We start from the raw sequence: 22453 nt of genomic DNA, 5'->3' as shown, positions 1-22453 counted from the left end.
AGTTATGCCTCCTCTTAATCCATCAAAAGGGGGTATTAAGGCCCAGAATGAGGAAATGATTTGGCCTTGACCCCACTGATTGCCGATGACAAGGTGAGACTTGGACCTGTGCCTCCCAGCACTAACCGCCACCCCCCACCCCCGCCAACAGGAGCCCAGGGAGTTGAGACAGCTCTGTGGAACGGTCACACCTCCTAGGTGTCCCTGACCCTCCAGACATGTCATACGGGGCGCAGATGGGTTCCTGGGGCCTCTCCTGTGATCTTGGGGCTGAGAGGTACAGGAGTAGGGGAGCACAGCTTTGGTTTGCCTCTGGCTGAGCCCCCTTCTTGTGAGAGGCCTGGAGGGGCTGAGGGCCCATTCCCCACCCAGTCCCTTACACACCCTGGTCCTCTGGTCCCCGGGCATTCCAGAGAAAACCATCCTACATGGTTTAGGTTCGATTACTCCAAATTCATCAGGATCATGATTTTGCAACACCACTTGATGCCCAAGAAGCATCTGTGAGTTTCTTTTCCCTTTATTAAAAAAAAAGTGGGGTCTTGAAACAACAACAGAGTGTTTCAGAGGCGCAAACTTTTGCAGAAGAGAAGCTAGTGGCCTGGCCAGGCGAGGGGCTCTCACGGACCTCAGGGAGACAAAGAGTGAGGCCTTGGGGGACGGGGCCCCCAGAGTCTGCTGGAGGCAGGGATGGGGGATCTGTCTGTGCTGGGTGGAGGGGAGCCTGAGGGTGGGCGCTGTCTCTGGGCGGGGCTGTCCTTCTCCATCACCTTCAACCTCTCCTCCATCCCGCTAACACCCCTGTTCCCAGGCCACCCTGGGGCCCTGGGGCCTCATTCTCTCCTTGTTCTTGGCTGCGGGCAATGCCAATGGAGGAAGCACCACTTTCTGGGGAGTTAGGAGAGCAAAGGAAAAGGGACGCCCTTGATGGTGGAGTGCCAGGCGGTGAGGAGATGCCCTGTATTGCTCTTCCTGCTGGTGTATGGCCTTGGCTGGCGGCTGGGGGGCGTGCCACAGGCTGGGGTGTCAGGGGTGAGGAGGGGAATCCTCCCTTACTCCTGACTCGACAACTTCCTTCCTCACCTCCCCAAGGTTCCCAAGGCTTCCTTGCAGCTGTGGGTGTGCTGAGCAGGTGAGCAAGTGGAAGGCACAGCCCATGGGATCCCTGGGTGACCTTGGACAAGTGCCTTCTCAGCCTCAGTCTCCTCAGAGGTACAACAAACAGGAGGAGCCGGAGGGAATGGAGTGGCCTGGAGAATCTCAAAGTTCCTTTCAGCCTGCATGGCCTCTTCTGGAATGAGCTGGGACTCAGGACATAGGTGACCAGGGGCTCGGGAAGCAGGGCCCAGGGCACCTTGAGAGGGAGGCTGCTGAGGGAGCACTGATACGTGCAGCAGGCAGCTTCCAGAAGGGTGGACTCGGAAGCTTCCAGAAGGGTGGACTCGGTACAAGTTCGGCTGTCCAGCCAGAGGCCCCATCCCGGCTCCTCCATGGCCAGCTGGGGTATCCAGAAGCCCGAGGAGCCTCTTCCAGGGGCTTCCCAGGGAAGCTGGGGGCTGTGGAGATGCCTCTAGGTATTGGCTAGAGCTGGAGGCACCCATAACTCTGGGTCCCGGAGTCTCCTCTGGAGTGGAAGTAGGGCTCTCAAGACTCAACAAGCCTGCCTGGGCTGTGGCCTGGGCCCTGCTCTTAGAAACACCTTCTCTGCAACGGGGCTGAGGAGGGTCGGGGAAAGACCTAGAAAAAGAGGTGCGCTTTCTTTAAGGAGGAATAGCGAGTGAGGAGTTGGGGAGGGGGCGGGGTACACAGGAGTAGGTCTCTGTCTTAGTGTGTGCGTGGTGGTGGTGGGGACACAGTGAAGAAAAACAGGAGGAAAGGAAAAGATAAAAGGAAAGCCAGAAAAATGAGAAAGGAAGGGTAGGAAGGAGGGGAAAGCCGAGGTGGCAGAAATGTGGGAAATGCAGGAGAAAAGAGAGAAGAGATGTGAGCGAGAAAAAGAGAACAGGGAAGGGAGAGGAGGCGGAACAGCCAGAGAGTGAAGGGGTGAGAGCAAACTCTTGAAGTGGCCCACGCCTTGGCTGCGGGCTGGGCGCCTAGGTGGGCGCTGGCCGGGGCCTCCCATCCCCCCTGCCGTCCAGCTTCCGGTCCTTGCGCGGGCGCCGCTCTCTCTGGCCCTTCTTCCGATTGGGGTTTCTCTCTGCAACAAGAGCACAGAGTATTGTTGCTGAGGCCATCCTGACAGACGAGGGGTAGCCCCACTCCCCGCAGCAGGCTCGGAATGACACAGGGGTGCTGACCTGACAACCACTCCTTTTGAGAGTTGGGACGGCAGCATCACGTACCCTAAACCGGACACTCTCAATTCCTTAGGGGCTGAAGAGGGCACTGACTTGTGGGGCACCACCCATGCTGGGCATCTGCCTCATTTAGGGCTCGAGGTCAATGTGGGGCCCCCTTTGTCAAGAGCTAGGGTGGCTTCGAGGGCTGGAAGGAGTTGGGGAACAGATCCACCCATGTGCACTCACCGCAAGTTTTACCCGGCTCTTTGCTGGAGACGCAACACGTTTCACCAGGGTCTCAGCACCAACCTCCCCACTTTGCTCCCGGCCCAGCTCTGCCCTCAAACAACAGTGACAGCAGCATCTGGCTGATGCTCCTGCTGTTGCCAGCTGTTGCTCCAGGTGCCCTGTGTATCTCATCTCCAGGGTATCCGCGAGGCAAGGGCAGCCCGGATGCCCCATATGATGCTGTCACTGGGGTCTGTACCCACTGGCTCTCCCACCGTGGGGAGTGGATGAACACCCCAGACCTGCTGGGGAATCCTGACCCCACTGTGCCCCCCGCCCCCTATGGAGCTGGTGTGAGTGTCTAACACAAACACACAAACAAGTCCCATTTCTCAGGTGAGGCAACTGAGGCTCAGGAGGGCCCTCACTTACTCAGAGGCACAGCCTAGGCTGGACTTCTGGGCATTACTTTTGAGTGACTCCTGGCTCACGTGGAGCAAAAGACCACGTCGTCTCCGTGGCCTGTACCCCAACCCCCGCCCTTGTTCACACCATCCTGGTCACTGGCAGCTTCATCCACTGCCACACCCTCGCACTGGCTGTGCCCTCTGTCTGGAATGCTGTTCCTGTTGTGAGAGATTATCAACAAGCAAAAAGATGGAGGCATGGGTGGGAGCAAAAAAGTGAAAGTTGCTCAGTCGTATCCGACTCTTTGCAAGCCCATGGATTATACAGTCCATGGAATTCTCCAGGCCAGAATACTGGAGTGGGTAGCCTTTCCCTTCTCCAGGGGATCTTCCCAGCTGAGGGATTGAATCCAGGTCTCCTGCATTGCAAGTGGTTTTTTTTACCATTTGAGCCACCAGGGGAGCCCAAGAATACTATCCCTTCTCCAGTGGATCTTCCCGACCCAGGAATCGAACTGGGGTCTCCAGCATTGCCAGCTGATTCTTTACCAACTGAGCTATCAGGGACTCTGGTGGGACCAAGGACAGCCCTAAATTTCTGATTTAAAAGTGTCTGCACATCCAGGCCACCTTCTTGCATCACTGGCCCCACACTCTTCTACAGGAGCTGCTGGGGGGGTCCCCAGGTCTGGGGTATCTTCGTTTCTCTGGTCCCATCTCAAACTCATCCTCTGTCCCCAGCTGCCCACCATGTATGGGACAGTCCCCCCGGAAGAAGGCTCATCCCATCCAGTTCCCTAGCGGCTGCCCTAGCTTCACGTAGCGAGGAATCAGCTCGCTCAGAGCTGAACTCTGTCTCGTGTGTGAATGAATGCCAAGTGCTGTGGAACACTTGTCCTGTTGCTGGCTATTCTAGGGCCACCAATGTGCTGTCAATCAGGAGGTGAGACAGCTCTGTTGGACTTTACAGAGAACTGGTCGCCATTTGGGAAACTGCGTCTCTGATGGCAACATGGTGGTGCCTGAGGCCCTGACTGTGGACGGCTACCGCCTTCACTGTGACGTTACTTCAGTCAGTACTGTGTTGGACCCAAGCACGGCCATAATGAAATTTGTTTCTCCTTATAGTTAGGCACTAGGCGTGGGTGCATGCTAAGTCCCTTCAGCCGTGTCTGACTCTTTGTGACCCTATGGATCATAGCCCACCAGGCTCCTCTGTCCATGGGATTTTCCAGGCAAGAATACTGGAGTGGGTTGCTGTGCCCTCCTCCAGGGGACCTTCCCGACCCAGGGATCAAACTCTAATCTCTTACATCTCCTGCATTGGCAGGCACGTTCTTTCCCACTAGTGCCACCTGGGAAGCCCAGCTAGGTACTATACTGATTTTTCTTTTTTAATGACCAGTGCAAATGGGTCACATTATTCATAACTTTGTTTCAGAGTGTCAAGGGGAGGTCCCCAGTCCTTTATTATAGGAGGTATCAGTCTGAAGGGGTCTCAAACCCCTGCTGGAAAGGACAAGCTTGGTCTTCCTAAGGGGTCTGAGGCTGACACTTGCAGGTGGACGCTGGGGAGGGCAATGCTCAACACCCAGGAAGCTGTGGCTAGTGGGGGCCTTCGGGCTGTGCTGTGCTGAGTCACTCAGTTGCCTCCGACTCTTTGTGACCCCATGGACGGTAGCTCACCAGGCTCCTCTGTCCATGGGGATTCTCCAGGCAAGAATACTGTAATGGGCTGCCATGCCCTCCTTCAGGCGGTCTTCCCAACCCAGGGATTGAACCCAGGTCTCCTGCATCGCAGGCGGATTCTTTACCATCTGAGCCACTAGCGAAGCCCTCAGGCAGCCCTACAGGGACGCTTCGTGGGGTCTGGGTCCTGCAGTCACTACTCCCTGCCTGTTGCCCACCGTGCCCACCCTGGTGCTCACCTCCTGGGCAGGGCCTCCGGATGGGGCATTTCCTTGACTCAGACAGCACCTGGCAGGTGGCTGCCTCCTCCCGCCCAGCCCGGCCGGTCTCCCGCACGCGGGTCTCCAGGCCCCAGGCCGAGCCGCAGGTCTTCCCGTTGTGTGTACAAGGGCTCCAGCTGCCCCAGGGGCTCAGCTCACACTCCTCTGGGGGAGGGGAGGGGAAGACAGACAGACGGATGGGGTCAGTTGGCAGTGAGTTTCCCTCAGATCAAGTGCAGGGTCTGAGGAGTTCAGCTCCCTGAAGCCACCATCTCCATGTGTTAGAGTCTCAGGCTGTCATTAAGGAGCCAAAGGGGAACGTTTAAACAGCTACTTATGAGATCCTGGGATGAGAGCGGTACTAATGCAAACACAGGCCGTGGCGGGCCGGAAGCCTGAGTGACCGACTGTGTGGCTTTAAAGGGGAAGGCTTCCCTGAGGAGGTGACGTAGGAGCCAGAGGAAGAGCAGACTTATCAGGCGGCAGCGGAAGGAAGTGCATCCCAGGTAGGTGTGCACAGCCCTGGAGGCCTGGCCATCCTGTGTGGGGCACGAGGATGCTGTAGTGAGGGGCAGAGGGAAGGTTCAGGATGGGAGGGACAGGAGACAGGCTGCAAGGTTGGCTGGGAGGCCCTCAGGGCCAAGACCTGGTTTCTGAACCTGATCATGTGCCCCTGATAAGTTTAGGAGGTGGGAGTTACGCTCTGCTGTTGTGAGGAAAAATGAGGTCATGGACAGAAAAGGTAGGGAGTAATTTTTTTTTTTAATATATGAATATATAATATATAGTATTCTTTCACATTTGGTTCTTTTAAGAGCCCTGGAAAGGTAGGCAGAGAATAGGGAAGCTCTTAATACCTCCACTTTGCAGATTAGTACATGGAGGCCTAGAGCAGGTAAGGGGTAAGCTGAGGCTCCAATCCTTTGGCCATCTTATGCGAAGAGCAGACTCATTGGAAAAGACCTGGATGCTGGGAAAAATGGAGGGCAGGAGAAGAAGGGGGCGACAGAAGATGAGATGGTTGGATGGCATCACTGACTCAAAGGACAGAGTTTGAGCAAGCTCCAGGAGATGGTGAAGGACAGGGAAGCCTGGCGTGCTGCAGTCCATGGGGTCAGAAAAGAGTTGGAGACGACTGAGTGACTGAACAACTAGGGAAAAGAGGCGCTTGCACAGCAGAACAGCAAGTGTTTACGATCCAGCAGGGCCCAGTAACCAGGTCTCCAGATCCTGGAACTATGGTCCTTCAGAGACGCATTCATCTGGGAAGCACAGCCTGATACCTGCCATGTGCCCCCTGCTGTGCGGGGTGCCCGGGTGAGGCAGGGAAGGCATAGCCCTGGTCTGCCTCCCAGAGCTCACCGTCTATAGCAGTGGGGCTGGAAGGGCAGGGTGCTTGTCCAGACCTGGGGAAGCCCCGGCAGCAGTAGGAGACCAGGGGGCCCCATCCCGAGCCACCTGGTGGGCTTCCTAGAGGAGAAGACTCCTGACCTGAGTATTGAAGTGGGCATGGGGAGGTCAGCCAGATTCAGGGAGGGGCAGGAAGGACAAGTGCTCCAGCTGAAAGAAATGAAAGTGAAAGCGTTAAGTCGCTCAGTCGTGTCTCTTTGTTGACTCCACGACCATAGCCTGCCAAGCTCCTCTGTCCACGGGATTCTCCAGGCAAGGATACTGGAGTGGGTTGCCATTCCCTGCTCCAGGGGATCTTCCTGACCCAGGGATTGAACCCAGGTCTCCTGTATTGCAGGCAGACTCTTTACCATATAAGCCACCAGAAAAGCCCATAGTTGAAAGAAACACCCCAAGCAAAATCCCCAAATGACTCTGCCCTCCGTGGGGAAGCTGGAGCACAGACTCAAATGGGGGAGGAAAAACCTGATAGGGTTGGAGAGGTGGCAGACGGGGACCACATTGCCCACAGCCTGGGGAACAATGGGAGCCACTGAGGGGCCTGGAGCAGAAGAGAAACCTGATCAGATTGTCATTCTCAGATCATCGCTCTGGCTTCTGGAACGAGAGACAGTGTGGGCTGCAGGCAGTGAGACTGGAGGCAGGCATATGGGCAAGAGGCTGTGGCCAAGATCCTAGCAACGGGCAGAGAGTGGGGAGAGAAAGGGATGTTTGGGAGTAGGGTGGGGAAAAGGGAAAGGAAGGCTGGGGCAAGTTCGGGAGATTTATCCTGCTTCATTTCCCCCAAAGTTTTTTTTTTTTTTTAAACCACCTAACATCTGTATTTATTCTTGTGCATCTTCTGTCTCCCCTGTAAAATGTCATGTCTACAACGGCAGAAACTTTGCCTGTTTTGTTCACTAATACGTCCTCAGCAACGTGGAAAGTTGCCTGGAGCATAGAAAATGCTCTAGCAAATATTTCCTGAGTGGATGAAGGAGATTGGATTGGATGCAGGATGACAGGCAAGAGTCCACAGTGATGCCCATGCTTCCAGGATGGCCAGCCTGTGGGTGGTGGAGCAGGTCATTGATGGAGGAAGCCCAAAGGAAGCACCAGGCTGGGGATGGGCACGGAGGGAAAAAGGCACCCACAGGGCAGGTGAGGATGTGAGTCTGCTGCCTGTGAGAAAATGAAGCTGAGGAGAGCGAGTTAGGAGCCATCAGTGTTTGGAATGACCGTGAACATGAGCCCAGAGAGACTGTGTGGGCAGAGATATGTGATTCAGGTGAGAACGCTGGCAAAGAGCCTCATAAAAGGACAGATCACAGAAGCGGTGCTCACACAGGAATCTGAAAGGAGTAGGGGGAAAAGAGCAGTCACGACGACTAATATGACAGGCAATAACAATGACATATATTGAGCACTTACTGTGCCAGCTACTGTATTAAGTACTTTAAAGTATATTAATTTACCCCTTACAACAACCCTCTCCCATGAAGTAGATTTTATCTTCTATTGTAATTTTCTTAACATTTGGAGAAACTTAAGGACAGAGAGCTTAACTGACTTGCTCAAGTTCACTAATGGGTAATTTTTAGAGACAGCATTTGAACCCAGGTCTTATTCCAAAAGCAATACTCTTCTTCTGGGCTCTGCAGCCGCCCTTAGCAATAATAATGATGTAGATGTTGATAGTAATAGTAACTATCACAGTGATGCCTATGATGGGTCTAGTGTATTGAAGGGTTCCTGTGTGTCCCTGACATTGCATTGGGTTTCCCATCATCACGTGACATTCTGCTACGGTTTCTTCCAGGTCTCCTGACACCCCTCACCAGCCCCTGCTCCAGAGAGGGAGGGGACAGGGCAGGGCGAGGATGCCCCCACTCACCCTGGCACTCCCGTGTGCTCTGCTGGGCCGCAGTGCCTGGCGGGCAGGTGGGCAGACACTTTCCCTTGTACAGGTAAAACCGCCTCTTGCATTGGATGCAGAAGTCCTGGCTGAAGCAGCTTTCACATGTGGCTCCGCATTCTGTAATACATCCAGGACCAGCCTTGGTGAGGGGAGCTATCTGGGGAGGGGACCCTCTGGGACTGCCCAGGACTGGGGAGGGCCTCTGAGTGACCCAAGCTCTGTAGCATTGGGGTCCGGATTCAGTGTGTCTCTGGAGAAGGGAATGGCAACCCACTCCAGTTTTCTTGCCTGGAAAATTCTATAGACAGAGGAACCTGTGGACTACAATCCATGGGGTCACAAAGAGTCAGACACAATTGAGTGACTAACATCTCATTTGAATCCCAAACTTGTCCACAAATGGGGCTGCATTTCAGAACTCCTTTTCTCATTTGAACTGATGCTCAGTGGGGGCAGGTGTCATGTCCAAGGTAACATAGTTATTTTGATTCTCTTTATCATTTGAGCTGAGGCTCAGAGAGAGCAAATACCTTGCCTGAAGTCACACAGTGAATCTGGGCTGCGAGCAAGGACTCCCTACTCCATTTCCACCAAAGCTCAAAGATAGTCATGATTTGCCCAGCTCACAGTGAAAACCAAAGTTAGGAGTTAGGACTCCTTATTGAGCTAGGCCCAGGGAGAGTGAGTAGCATGCCAAAGGCCACAGAGCAAACAAGTGTAGAGGTGGAAGTTCCCTGCCCTGTTAGTGTTGAGCTCAGAGAGGGCACTGACTTTCTTAGGGCTTCAGAGCCAGCCTGAAAGCAAGCATATATCTGAGTCTGGGCTCAGGCATACACTACTTCCCCAGGGGCTATTGTGTTAGGTGAGAGGTGGGATGTGGACCAGGAGTGCGCAGGAGCGCAGTGCTAGCGTAATATATGGGAGGGGCCACATACTTTTGCACCTGTTGATTTCCTGGCCTCGGACGCCGAAGTAGCCGGGGGGACAGTCGTGCACACACTTGCCGTACTGGCGGATACCTTCCCGACGGATGAACAGGAAGAGCCTCTGCTGGCAGGTTGAGCAGCCGTTCTCCTCTGAGCAGATAACACAGCCTGTGCAGTTGCCCCCCAGACCAGTGCCCGCTGCCAGCCAGACCAGGATGGAGAGTGGGGAAAGGGAGAGAGAGATAGTGAAACCACAAGTGTCAGCAGCTCAGACTGTCTCATTGGGATAGAACAGTAATTGAGCATGTGGCCATCCAAATGACTGCACTTCCGATGCAACTATATCATGTGACTTTGGTCATGTGACCAAACCCTGGCTAGTAGGTTATAAGGTAAAGCAGTGTGTGTGCAACTTCTAGAAAGCTTAAAGGGCAGGGGCGTGCCCTATGTCATCCCCTGATCCTTCCTGTTGGGTGGAATGTGAACACGAGAGCTGGAGCACAAGCGTCTCTTTTAGATCATGTGTTAAAGATGTTGGAGAAATAAGATTAGAAGTTCGGTCACTCCCTGGCATAGTTAATCTTCACTAATACAATGTGTATTTTTGAGTGTGTTTGTGGTGCACATGCATGAGGGGGTGGGAGAAGACCCTCGTCTCCCTGCTGCCTTTGTGAACAATACCCCATTCCTCACTGACACCATTATCAAGGGCTCCCAACATCCTCAAGTACAGCAAGAAAAGGGAAGGAACTTTTTGTTCCAGAAGTGGCAGCCAAAGCTGGGGAGGAAAAGGTGAGAAATACCCTAGGAAGAAAGCTCCTCCAGGGCTTACAGGGAGTCTCTGCCGTTCGATTACCTCTGATCATGCTGACACCAAGACAGGAGGACTCAGAAGAGTTAGGAGCTGTCAACTTGGGGAAGACGGGGTTGCTGTGGCTTCCCCTCACTTCCCAAACCCCCAAACCAAGTGAGAGGAGATGCAAGGGTACCTCTCACAAAGACTGTTGCCTGCATAAAGGGGGTGACCAGCACCTCACACCCCGGTTGGATGTTAGCTTGTGTGGCTCTGCTCCTTCCAACACTGCTTTGAGCACAGAAAAGAGACCAGGAGAGGGAGGGGCCAAGCTGAGGGGGAAGGCAGCAGAAGAAATTGCACATCCTTTATGGCCAGCATGAGGGGTTCTCAGTGGCAGGTCTCCCCAGGAGTAGTCAGGCTCAAGAAGCCTCACCCAAGAAGGCTGGTTTCTGGCAGGCGCCTCAGCAAGAGGCAGGATGGTAGACCACTGGGGGTAGGTGGAGCTGGGGAGAGTCAGAAAGTAACCGGGTGTCATTAAGGGACAGGAAAGGGCCAGGCAGCTTCATAGAGGCAGAGATTAGGGAAACATGAAACTGTTGCATGTTCATAACTCACCAAGTTCAGCTTGTTTAATAAACTAGTTACCTTGGCACTATGTAAGCCCACTGGCCCTGCGATGTGACCCCACCAACAAAGGGCAAAGAGACCCTCTGTTGGCTTGAGGCGATCTCTGCCACCTGGCAAAATAGGACTCAGATTAGAAATTATATTCAATGACAGAGAAACAGAAGGGTATTTCCTGAAAACTGAGTTTGTGGTTGGAGACAGCCTGACACAGGCGTGAGTGGTACTACCCATTTTGGAACTAAAGAAACAGAGGCTCAAAGACGTGAAATGACACACCCAGCATCCCCCAGAATCAGTGGTGCAGGGACACACGTCAGTCAGCACCACACTGCCACTCGGCGCATTTGCTCGGGGGCCTCCTCTGTGTCAGGCAGAGCCTGGGGCTGCAGGCATGAGCAACACATGGCCCTGCTGTTCTGGGACTTTACAGCCTGGTTGGGAGGGTTGCAGCCCACAAAAATGACTGTAATAGCAACACAGATGGTGACAAAGCGAAACCCTTATTAACTGTTGTCTCTTGGAAGAATTTAAGGATCACGCAGCCCAATCCCTGCAGCTTCCCTGGGGACTCAGAGGCCAGAGAACGTGGAGCCTTCCCCAAGGCCAGGCAGCCAAATAGCATAGAAATTCCAATTAGAGCTACTGCAGTATTTGTAGAGAGAGATTTCAACATGCTGCAGAAAAAACAACCCAACAAGGACTCACCTCTGACCTGGGAGGGTGTCAGTGTGTGCATGCATGCATGTGTGTGGACAGGTGATGGATCTCAACTACCATCATTCATCACCACCTCTTTCAAGAGCTGTTGGCTCTGCCTCTTGCTGCATCCCTGATCCCAGCCGTTGGTAGGGTGCCCTCTAGTGCCTTGCTGTTGTAATGACACCCCTGACTTTTTGAATCTGATGGCCTCACTCTGGCTTTCATCACATCTCTATAACTCATAGGAGATTAGTCCTGAATATTCTTTGGAAGGACTGATGTTGAAGCTGAAACTCCAGCACTTTGGCCGCCTCATGCAAAAAGTTGACTCATTGTAAAAGACTCTGATGATGGGAGGGATTGGGGGCAGGAGGAGAAGGGGACGACAGAGGATGAGATGCCGACTGAACTGACTGACTGACTATCAGTTCAGTTCAGTCCAGTTCAGTTCAGTTCAGTCGCTCAGTCGTGTCTGACTCTTTGTGACCCCGTGAAATGCAGCACACCACGCCTCCCTGTCCATTACCAACTCCCAGAGTTCACTCAAACTCACGTCCATCAAGTCGGTGATGCCATCCAGCCATCTCATCCTCTGTCGTCCCCTTCTCCTCTTGCCCCCAATCCCTCCTAGCATCAGAGTCTTTTCCAGTGAGTCAACTCTTCACATGAGGTGGCCAAAGTATTGGAGTTTCAGCTTCAACATCAGTCCTTCCAAAGAACACCCAGGACCGATCTCCTTTAGAATGGACTGGTTGGATCTCCTTACAGTCCAAGGGACTCTCAAGAGTCTTCTCCAACACCACAGTTCAAAAGCATCAATTCTTCGGCGCTCAGCCTTCTTCACAGTCCAACTCTCACATCCATACATGACCACTGGAAAAACCATAGCCTTGACTAGACAGACCTTTGTTGGCAAAGTAATGTCTCTCTCTGCTTTTGAATATGCTATCTAGGTTGGTCATAACTTTCCTTCCAAGGAGTAAGTGTCTTTTAATTTCATGGCTACAGTCACCATCTGCAGTGATTTTGGAGCCCAAAAAATTAAAGTCTGACACTGTTTCCACTGTTTCCCCATCTATTTCTCATGAAGTGATGGGACCAGATGCCATGATCTTCATTTTCTGAATGTTGAGCTTTAAGCCAACTTTTTCACTCTCTTCTTTCACTTTCATTAAGAGGCTTTTTAAAAGTTCCTCTTTACTTTCTTCCATAAGGGTGGTGTCATCTGCATATCTGAGGTTATTGATATTTCTCCTGGCAATCTTGATTCCAGCTTGTGCTTCTTCCAGCCCAGTGTTTCTCATGATGTACTCTGCATATAAATTAAATAAGCAGGGGACAATATACAGCCTTAGCGTACTTTTCCTATTTGGAACCAGTCTGTTGTTCCATGTCCAGTTCTAAATGTTCCTTCCTGACCTGCATATAGGTTTCTCAAGAGGCAGGTCAGATGGTCTGGTATTCCCATCTCTAGAAGAATTTTCCACAGTTTATTGTGATCCACACAGTCAAAGGCTTTGGCATAGTCAATAAAGCATAAATAGATGTTTTTCTGGAACTCTCTTTCTTTTTCCATGATCCAGTGGATGTTGGCAATTTGATCTCTGATTCTTCTCCTTTTCTAAAACCAGCTTGAACATCTGGAAGTTCACAGTTCATGTATTGCTGAAACCTGGCTTGGAGAATTTTGAGCATGACTTTACTAGCATGTGAGATGAGTGCAATTGTGCAGTAGTTGACTATAACTCATTAGAAAGGGCAATGCTGTTCCTCCCATTTTCCCACGGTTACAGATGTAGAGACTTGAGTGCTAATTTTATGAATAATAAGTGATGACAGCTAGAGTTTGTATAATGTTGCTTTAGAAAGATCCAGACTTGATGGCTCCTCAACTTGACTATGCATAAGAATCTCCAGGGAGGCTTGTAAAGCCTCTAGGCCCAGGAATGTACATTTAAACAAGACCAAAATAGACATAATTGGCATTTTGTGTGTGTCTTTTCTTGCTCACAATCTTCTTTCCCTGAGAATCAGACCTGGCAAGTATGCTTGTACAGCTGTACCAAGGCCTGACAAGTCATCCATGCTGGGACCATTAGACCATCTTTCTAGAGAATTTTGACTGTGGGTGGACAGACCATGGTTTAGGATGGCCTCTTGGCCTAAGGACATTTGCAGGAGGGCAGGGTGGCCTCTTCCAGTGTACAAGTGTGAGAAGCTTTGGTGGGCACTAACACTCTTTTCTAGCAAAGGCCCATCTCTGACTTTGAGGTTCATGTGGTACCACCTCTGTCCAGATGCATTTAACGTGGGCTTGAGCAATCAGCATCAGGTCCCCTTGACTGCAGTGATTGGTTCAGACACAGGCACGTGTTTCGATAGAAGCTAGTCTTAGGATTGTGTGTGTGTGTGTGTGTGTGTGTTTACACTCTATTTGATTAGAGAAGATGTAGACCAGAGTTGGTGGACAACGCATGATGGGAGAGGGTCCCAAGAGTGGAGGCCATACAAGAGATTGCCTGTGCATCTGATCTACTCCTGGGAGGGTCCATAAAGTCTCTTCTCTTCTAAAACCATTTTGAGTATGGTTTTCTGTCTCTTGCAGACAAAGACTCCTGACTACACAGAAGCACAAAAAGAGAGAGAAATAAATCAAATGCAGAGGGATGGGGGGGGAAGAAAACTTCATGGGGCCCAGATGGTCAGAGTTTCTGAGCATCTTCTAAGTCCAATTTCTAGTCCCTGAAGTCTGGGCTCACTCCATAGTCCCAAAGAAAGTCACTAGTTAACATGAGGTAGCTCTCCTCATGTCAAATTACAATATAGAAAACTATAAAACACTGGCGAAAGAAATCAAAGAGGACACTAATAGATGGAGAAATATACGATGTTCATGGATAGGAAGAACGAATACAGTGAAAATGAGTATACTACCCAAAGCAATCTACAGATTCAGTGCAATCCCTATCAAGCTACCAACAGTATTTTTCACAGAGCTAAAACAAATAATTTCACAATTTGTATGGAAATACAAAAAACCTCGAATAGCCAAAGCAATCTTGAGAAAGAAGAATGGAACTGGAGGAATCAACCTGCCTGACTTCAGGCTCTACTACAAAGCCATAGTCATCAAGATAGTATGGTACTGGCACAAAGACAGAAATATAGATCAATGGAACCAAATAGAAAGCCCAGAGATAAATCCACACACCTATGGACAAAGGAGGCAAGAATATACAATGGATTAAAGACCATCTCTTTAACAAGTGGTGCTGGGAAAATTGGTCAACCACTTGTAAAAGAATGAAACTAGAACACTTTCTAATACCATACACAAAAATAAACTCAAGATGGATTAAAGATCTAAATGTAAGACTAGAAATTATAAAACTCCTAGGGGTGAACATAGGCAAAACACTCTCTGACATAAATCCCAGCAGGATCCTCTATGACCCACCTCCCAGAATACTGGAAATAAAAGCAAAAATAAACAAATGGGATCTAATTAAAATTAAAAGCTTCTGCACAACAAAGGAAACTATAAGCAAGGTGAAAAGACAGCCTTTGGAATGGGAGAAAATAATAGCAAATGAAGAAACTGACAAACAACTAATCTCAAAAATATACAAGCAACTCCTGCAGCTCAATTCCAGAAAAATAAACGACCCAGTCAAAAAATGGGCCGAAGAACTAAATAGACATTTCTCCAAAGAAGGCATACAGATGGCTAACAAATACATGAAAAGATGCTCAACATCACTCATTATCAGAGAAACGCAAATCAAAACCACAATGAGGTACCATTTCACACCAGTCAGAATGGCTGTGATCCAAAAGTCTACAAGCAATAAATGCTGGAGAGGGTGTGGAGAAAAGGGAACCCTCTTACACTGTTGGTGGGAATGCAAACTAGTACAGCCACTATGAAGAACAGTGTGGAGATTCCTTAAAAAATCGCAAATAGAACTGCCTTATGACCCAGCAATCCCACTGCTGGGCATACACACTGAGGAAACCAGAATTGAAAGAGACACATGTACCCCAATGTTCATCACAGCACTGTTTATAATAGCCAGGACATGGAAGCAACCTAGATGTCTATCATCAGATGAATGGATAAGAAAGCTGTGGTACATATACACAATGGAGTACTACTCAGCCATTAAAAAGAATACATTTGAATCAGTTCTAATGAGGTGGATGAAACTGGAGCTGATTATACAGAGTGAAGTAAGCCAGAAAGAAAAACACCAATACAGTATACTAACACATATATATGGAATTTAGAAAGATGGTAACAATACCCCTGTATGTGAGACAGCAAAAGAGACACAGATGTATAGAACAGACTTTTGGACTCTGTGGGAGAGGGAGAGGGTGGGATGATTTGGGAGAATGGCATTGAAACATGTATAATATCATATAAAAAATGAATTGCCAGTCTAGGTTCGATGCAGGATACAGGATGCTTGGGGCTGGTACACTGGAATGACCCAGAGAGATGGTATGGGGAGGGAGGTGGGAGGGGGGTTCAGGATTGGGAACACGTGTACACCCGCGGTGGATTCATGTTGATATATGGCAAAACCAGTACAGTATTGTAAAGTAAAATAAAGTAAAAAAAAAAAATTACAATCAGAATGATGTAGGTCACCAGGTAAGTGGAACCCAACAGGTCATGGTGCAGCAGCTCAGCTTTAGCAAGGCTGAGGGCCTGAAGCTCTGCCCACTCAGCCTGACCACATGGCACACTAAGGGGCCCTGGGATTCTAGGGCACATGTTTTGAAAACCCTGGCTCCTTCTGTACCTCAACTGGATGCTGGCCTTCATCACTGCCCTCTCTCCCCTCTGAGGCACATTTCTCATTGAAGTATCAGTATTTAACCTCTGATTGCAACCTCCCTGAGTTTTCCTGGGGTATCACGGGGGATGACATCCCATGTGATCTCTCTTAGTAAGTATTTCCCTTCATAAAGACCATCCTCACGCAGTCAAAGTACCAATGGCCCTGAAAGGATGATCTTGTGTTGCTCCGGCATCCAGAAGGGCTTGGAATGACATTGGAGTCACTTTGTCTTTCCTCAAGCAGCCAGGGGATAAGTTGAGACTTGGATGTCCATCTTATGGAGAATGACAGTGGACTTTTTATCACATCGGTGTAGGTAGTTTACTAAGGGATGCAGGCTTATAACAACTCTGAGCACGTGCATTAGACCAAGGTTCAGTAATCCATTCATCCACCCAACCATTCATTCAACAGATAGCTAGTGAGCCCCTACCCTCTGTGAGGTCCAGTGCTAGGGACTCAATGGTTACGAAATGTGGCAGTGATCATGGGAAAAGTACTTCAGCTCTCTGGGTCTCACTCATTCTAGCTGTGAAAGGGGGTGGTACTTAACTTGCAGACGTGATGAAAGCAGACGGTCTAATACATTGGAAAGTCTTAGCATAGAGCCTTTCACCCTTGGGATGGTGAAGGGCTCAGGGCAGAGACAGAGGAGGCAGCTTTGGTCTCGGGTGGAGGGCAGTTTATTCTTTCTGTTGGGATCAGAGAATGACCTGTGTTCTTTGAAACAAGGATTCCCAATCTCAGGGTCACTCACATCCTGAGAATGACTGCAAGCCCCTTGTTTTGATGGGAGTCGATGGTTCAGTGTTTGCAAGTGATCACTATATTTTCTTCATTTAGGGATCTGAGTGGATTCAGAGTTATCTCTGCATTATCGTACCTCCTGCCCACCTTTCCTTGAGGGGGTCAGAAGGCACAGGGCAATATCTAGGATCCTGAAAATTACCTGGTCTCTCAGGCAGGCCCATCTCCTTGGCAGCCCACAGTGAGCCTGAAATTGACAAATCCTCAATACCCAAGCCAAGAACTTCAGCCATACACTTAAAAAAAAAAAAAAAAAAAACTAATTTGCTAACAGTTAAAAAATCAGATTTCACATAAGAAGCTGGAAAATTTATGAATACTTGCCCACACACCGGGCCTGCATTCCCGCAGGGCAATGCTTGGCTGGAATTCCACAGACAGGGCCCATGCTCTCTGATTTGCTAAGGTCCCCACCACTCCCTTTTATTATCCCTGACACTGAGGGCAAAGGTCAACTGCCATGTATTATCATCCTTGGGCGCCATGTATTGTCATCCATGTATCTTACAGCTGCTTCATTCATTCACATTAGAAGGCAATGCAGAGTAGGGGTTCCCAAACTTGGGCATGCATCAGATTCACCTGGAGGGCTGGTTAAATCACTGATTGCTGAGCCTTCCCCTCAGTCACTGATTCAGTAAGTCTGGGTAGGGCTTGAGAATCTGCACTGCTAACAGGTTCCTACTTTAAAGTGGAGCAGGGTTAAGAGCCACACTGCTTGGGTTCGAGCAGCTCTGCCCCTTATCCTTGTTCAAGTCCCCTTGAACTAGTGCCTTAGCTGCCCTGTGCTTCAATTTTCCCACCTGTAAAATAGGGATCACACTGACCAACCTGAGAGAACCCTGAGGACCTGAGCAGGCCTGACAGTTAACGAGGGTCTCAGTAACATTGCTATCACCACCCGCCATGCCTCATTGGCGTTTGTGATCTCAGACTTGCTTTGGCAATCAGTGCAGAACTTTTCATTTGATGTCAACATTTTTGAGGTAGAGTTTCTTCACATTTGGGGTGTGCCCAGGGAAGTGTGTCTTGCATGAGAACAGTGTGTGTCATGGTGGACTACAGGATTTAACACAGCTGTCCCGAAGGACTCCCTGGAGGAGAGGAGGATGGAGAAGAAGAAAAAGAGACCACCATCGCCTATCCCAAGGCAGGGCAACCTGAGGAGGGCCAGGCCCTTGAGAAGGATCCAGAACCATGTGTGTGTGGGGGGGACCCACACACAGAGAGTGCTGGATGGTGCATTCTCCTATCCCCGCCTGGCAGTGGAAGATGCATGTCACCGATGACCAGAGGAAATAAACAACATCTGGGCTCCCATCTGCCTGCTCAGATCGCCACATATGGGAGGCAGTCTTTGCCACTGGAGGCTGGCTCAGAGGACCCCCAGGCACATTCCTGCCTTGGGAGCAGATTTCATCATCCCCAGCAAGGCATGGGCCCTAGAGATGACTCCTGATTGGAGAGACCGGGGCAGGCGGGTGTGGGGACACTGTCTCAGCTTCCAGCCCACTTTCTGGCTGTGTGATCTTAGACAAATGGCTTCACTATTCTGAATCCAAGTCTTCTCTTTTGCAAAATGTGGACAATAGTAGCAACCACCTCCCAGCACTTGTGAGCTCATCCATGTTGAGTACTTAGCACAGCGCATGGCAGATAAATGAGCACTATTTTAGCACTTGATTGATGGGAGGTTCACGGGAAGCACCCCAAGGGGCTCCCTTGAGAGCTAGGGGTTCAGCTTGGCTCATTCTCCTTCAAATTTCCACAGTCTTACACACTGCAGGTGCCTGCTATTTCTTAAATGAATGAATGATGGCTTGATAAAAGTTCTCAAAAGCTGTTCTCAGGGAAGCTCCAGTCTAGTTGGGGGAACTTGGTTCATACATTGCCAAGAAAGCTGATGATGTCTGCCCAGCAGAGCTCAGAGCTACATGAAGGACCCAGGCAGCCAGGAGCTGGGTTCAGACTGCAGTTCATCAGGGATGTTTTTCTGGAGAGGTAGATGTGGGAACTGGAGCAGGACTGGTTTGTGTCAGAAGAAAGGTTTCCTAAGAAAGGTGAGTTTATGACAGTACAGGAAATACCCTACATACGAACCTTCAGGCTGTGAACTTTCAAAGATGCCAGTGTGTCCAGAGAAAGGATGAAGAGAGACAAGGGGAAGAAGAAGTAACTGAAGAGCTGAAGAGGCTCATAGTGCAGGAGATGGCAAGGGGATGTTCTTTATTTGAGAAGATTGTTCGTTTTTGAGAAACAGGACCTGAATGTAGAAAGGTCCATGAAGTTTGCAGCAGCTGTTCAGAGTGTAATTCAGTGCTACCATGTCATCTATGGCGAGAGAAAAAGCTACTATCCAGATGTCACTGGATCAGTTCTTCAAGAGGGGCAAGAGGATTGAATCCAACAATGGACCAGAACCTGCGCCATCAACGTCAGGCGTGAGTGAAACTGCAGCTTGCCCCCATCTCCTATGGCTATGACCCTTCAGCTCCACCGTCTCCCAGCTCCCCTCCCTCCTCCAGTCAGTAACCCTTCTCGCCTCTTCACTTGATTCCAGGCCCTGTGTGCCAGATGTAGCACTGTACTACTGTGCTTTTCAAGGTACTGTACTGGAAGATTAAAAATGGTTTTTTGTCTGTGTGAGTTTGTTTTTATGTATTATCTGTGTGAAAAGGATAATAAACCTGTTATAGTACAGTACTATATAGCCAATTATGTTAGTTGGGTACGTCGGCTAACTTTGTTGGAATTACAAACAATTTGGACTTAAGAATGCACTCTGAGAACAGAACTTGTTTGTATGTAGGGGACTCACTGTATATAAGTTGGTGGCAGGGAGGGAGCTTGGGCAAGAAGCAGAGAGCAAATCCTTGCTACAGTGTCAATACACGAGGGTTTAATGGGTAGAACCCTCAGAATATAGTAATAATAGGCACACATCCAAAATGGAAACTTTTAATACTTTCTTCCCCCTGCCCACCCTAAACTGCCCCTCCTGTCCACATGGGTCAATGGCTACTCCACTTGTGGTCAAACATCTTGGAGTCACTCTGACTCTTCTCCTTGTGTCCTATCCCTCATACAATCTATCAGAAATCAGTCTACACCAACGCCAATTACATTCCCTCCCAATCGCCACTTGCCCTGCTCTGGCCATGCTGGCCTCATTCATCTTTGCAGTCCCTCAAACGTGCCAAGACCTCTCCCAACTCAGGGCCTTTGCACTCGCTTGCCATTCCCTCTGCCTGGAATGCCCTCCCTACATTCATCCACAGGGCTCAACCCCCTTGGGGTCTCTACTGGAATGTCCTTCCCCACGAGACCTCCCTGACCACCTTGCCTGAAGTCACACCCATCGCACATCCCCGTCTCACCGTGTTTTGTTCTTCTTTGGCACTTATCTCCATCTGATATGTGAGGGGTTGGTTTGAGTTTTTGTTATCTCTTTCCCACCACTGAAAGGTGAGCTCCAAGAGGGCAAGGATAAACCACAGTGCTCTGCACAGACTCTTCAGCACCTTGCTTTGCTCACTTGAAGTATCCTGGCGAATGCTGCACATCACTGCCTCGTCCTTTTTCACAGCTGCTACCCCTTCCATGTAGAGACGCTGCATGGTCCACTAGGTACAATGATCGTATCCACTTCAGAAAAGAGGAAACTGGGGTCCAGGGCAATACTGCTGCTTGCTCGAGGTCACTTACTAAGAGATAAGTGACTTACTAAGAGGTATCTGACTGGATAGTCTGACACAGGCAGTGTGAATGCAGAACCTGAAGGCTTACCTCAAGGCCACACTGCCTTCCCCCTGCCAGTGTATCCCAATGCCTCCTTTAATCCTCCACACAGAGTAACAGGTCCCCTTGCTAAGGCTTTGCTAGGTTTCCTGTGCTGTGCTAAGGCTAGTCTCCTTCAATGTCCATTTGACCTTGATGGAGACAGGAAATTAGCCAGACAGTGGCAGTATAGGTTGTCCCAGGACTGATCCCGCCCTTCTGCATCTCATTCAATCTCCCTTCATCCCATGCTCATCTCCCCTTATCTCCATGACATGGAGCAGATCAGTACCTATGTGTTCAATCAGGGGGCCAAATGACTGTTTCCCTGTCCTTCAGGTCCCCTCCAGGCTCTCTCTAAGTGATTCTCTTGCCACCACCTGGACTTGGAGGAGTGGGGAAGTACCCTGCCCCAGCCCCTGCTTGAATCCTTCTTAGACATTGGTTTCTACCAGCTGGGGAGGTGGGGAGACAGAGGCTGGTAGTGGAGCCAGGGCTCACACCCACATCTGCTGTTTCCCAGCCAGTGGTGAGCCTTAGAATCAAATCCACATCAGAATCCCCTGAGGCTGTATGCATTTTCCTGTTAGACCCTGTATCTCCAACCAGCCTTTTAAGAATAACTGCTTATTTTACCGCACGTGTGCTCAGGCGCTCAGTCATGTCCGACTCTTTGTGACCCTATAGACTGTAGCCCGCCAGGTTCCTCTGTCCGTGGAGTTCTCCAGGCAGGAACGCTGGAGTGGGTTGCCATTCCCTTCTCTGGGGGATCTTCCCGACCCAGGGATTGAACCCACACCTCTCATGTCTCCTGCATTGCAGGTGGAGTCTGAGCTACCTGGGAAGTGGTTATTTTGTCAGTTACTACCAAATAGCTTATCTCTTTGAAGATATTTATTATGCTTATTGAAAATTAAAAAAAAAAAAGAATCACCTGGGTCTGCTTATTTAAAACAGAGGCACTTCCATCCCTCGATGTGTACTGTTGGTTTAACGCTTTACAGTGGTTCACCTGGTGTCACGCGTATATGAACTCATGTGATTTTCAAGAAACCACTCTGTGAGGTCAGCCAGGGCTTCCCAAACTAATGAGCATACAAAGTGCCTAGGGGTCTTGGGTTCAAATGTAAATGCTGATGCTATAGTTCTGAGGTGAGGCCTGAGAGTCTGCTTTTCGACAAAGCTCCCCAGGGATGCTGATGGTGCTGGCTTCCAGACCTCATTTTAAGAAGCAAGAAGGCAGATGCTGTTATCACTTCTTATTTTATGGGAAAGGAAAAGTGAAAGTGTCAGTTGCTCAAGTCATGTCAGACTCTTTGCGACCTCATGGACTGTAGTCTGCCAAGGCTCCTCGGTCCATGGAATTCTCCAGGCAAGGATACTGGAGTGGGTACCCATTTCCTTCCCCAGGGAATCTTCCTGACCCAGGGATCAAACCCAGGTCTCTCGCAATGCAGGTAGATTCTTTACTGTCTGAGCCACTAGGAAAGCCAAGAAACCTGCCTTTAGATCCCAGTTCCATACTTCATTCCTTAGGCTTGTTATTGGATCTCAGTTTGCTCACTGTAAGCTACAGGCAATCATCCACTCCCTGGAAAGCCTGTTCCTTCCACAAATATGTATCAAGGACCTACTACGAGCCAAGAAGTGTTGTAGACACTGGGGATCCATCAGAGGACAAGACAGTCCTTCCCCTCATGGAGTCTGCATCCTAAAGGAGAGAGAGAGGTCATCTGAGACAGTGACAGTAAGTGAATGAAAGGAAGCAGAGTGAGCAGAGGAGAGGAGGGTCCGGCCACAAGAC

At 50.0% G+C, this 22453-nt stretch overlaps 1 protein-coding gene across 1 annotated transcript in view; it reads right to left on the bottom strand.

The window, feature by feature from the left end:
• Positions 506-22453, bottom strand: part of RSPO4 (R-spondin 4) — a 37093-nt gene continuing 15145 nt past the window's right edge. Inside the window, exons 2-5 of the mRNA XM_005688332.3 lie at positions 9106-9294; positions 8147-8287; positions 4843-5028; positions 506-2197 (exon numbers count right to left, since the gene is read on the bottom strand). Coding sequence (XP_005688389.2) covers positions 2094-2197; positions 4843-5028; positions 8147-8287; positions 9106-9294 — 620 coding nt within the window. The 3' untranslated portion in view covers positions 506-2093. The remainder of the gene's footprint in view (positions 2198-4842; positions 5029-8146; positions 8288-9105; positions 9295-22453) is intronic.

Source organism: Capra hircus, chromosome 13, assembly GCF_001704415.2.
Source record: "Capra hircus breed San Clemente chromosome 13, ASM170441v1, whole genome shotgun sequence".
Classification (NCBI taxonomy): Eukaryota; Metazoa; Chordata; class Mammalia; order Artiodactyla; family Bovidae; genus Capra; species Capra hircus.
The sequence above is the reverse complement of the archived record's forward strand: the minus strand, read 5'-3'. Positions and strand labels throughout refer to the sequence as shown.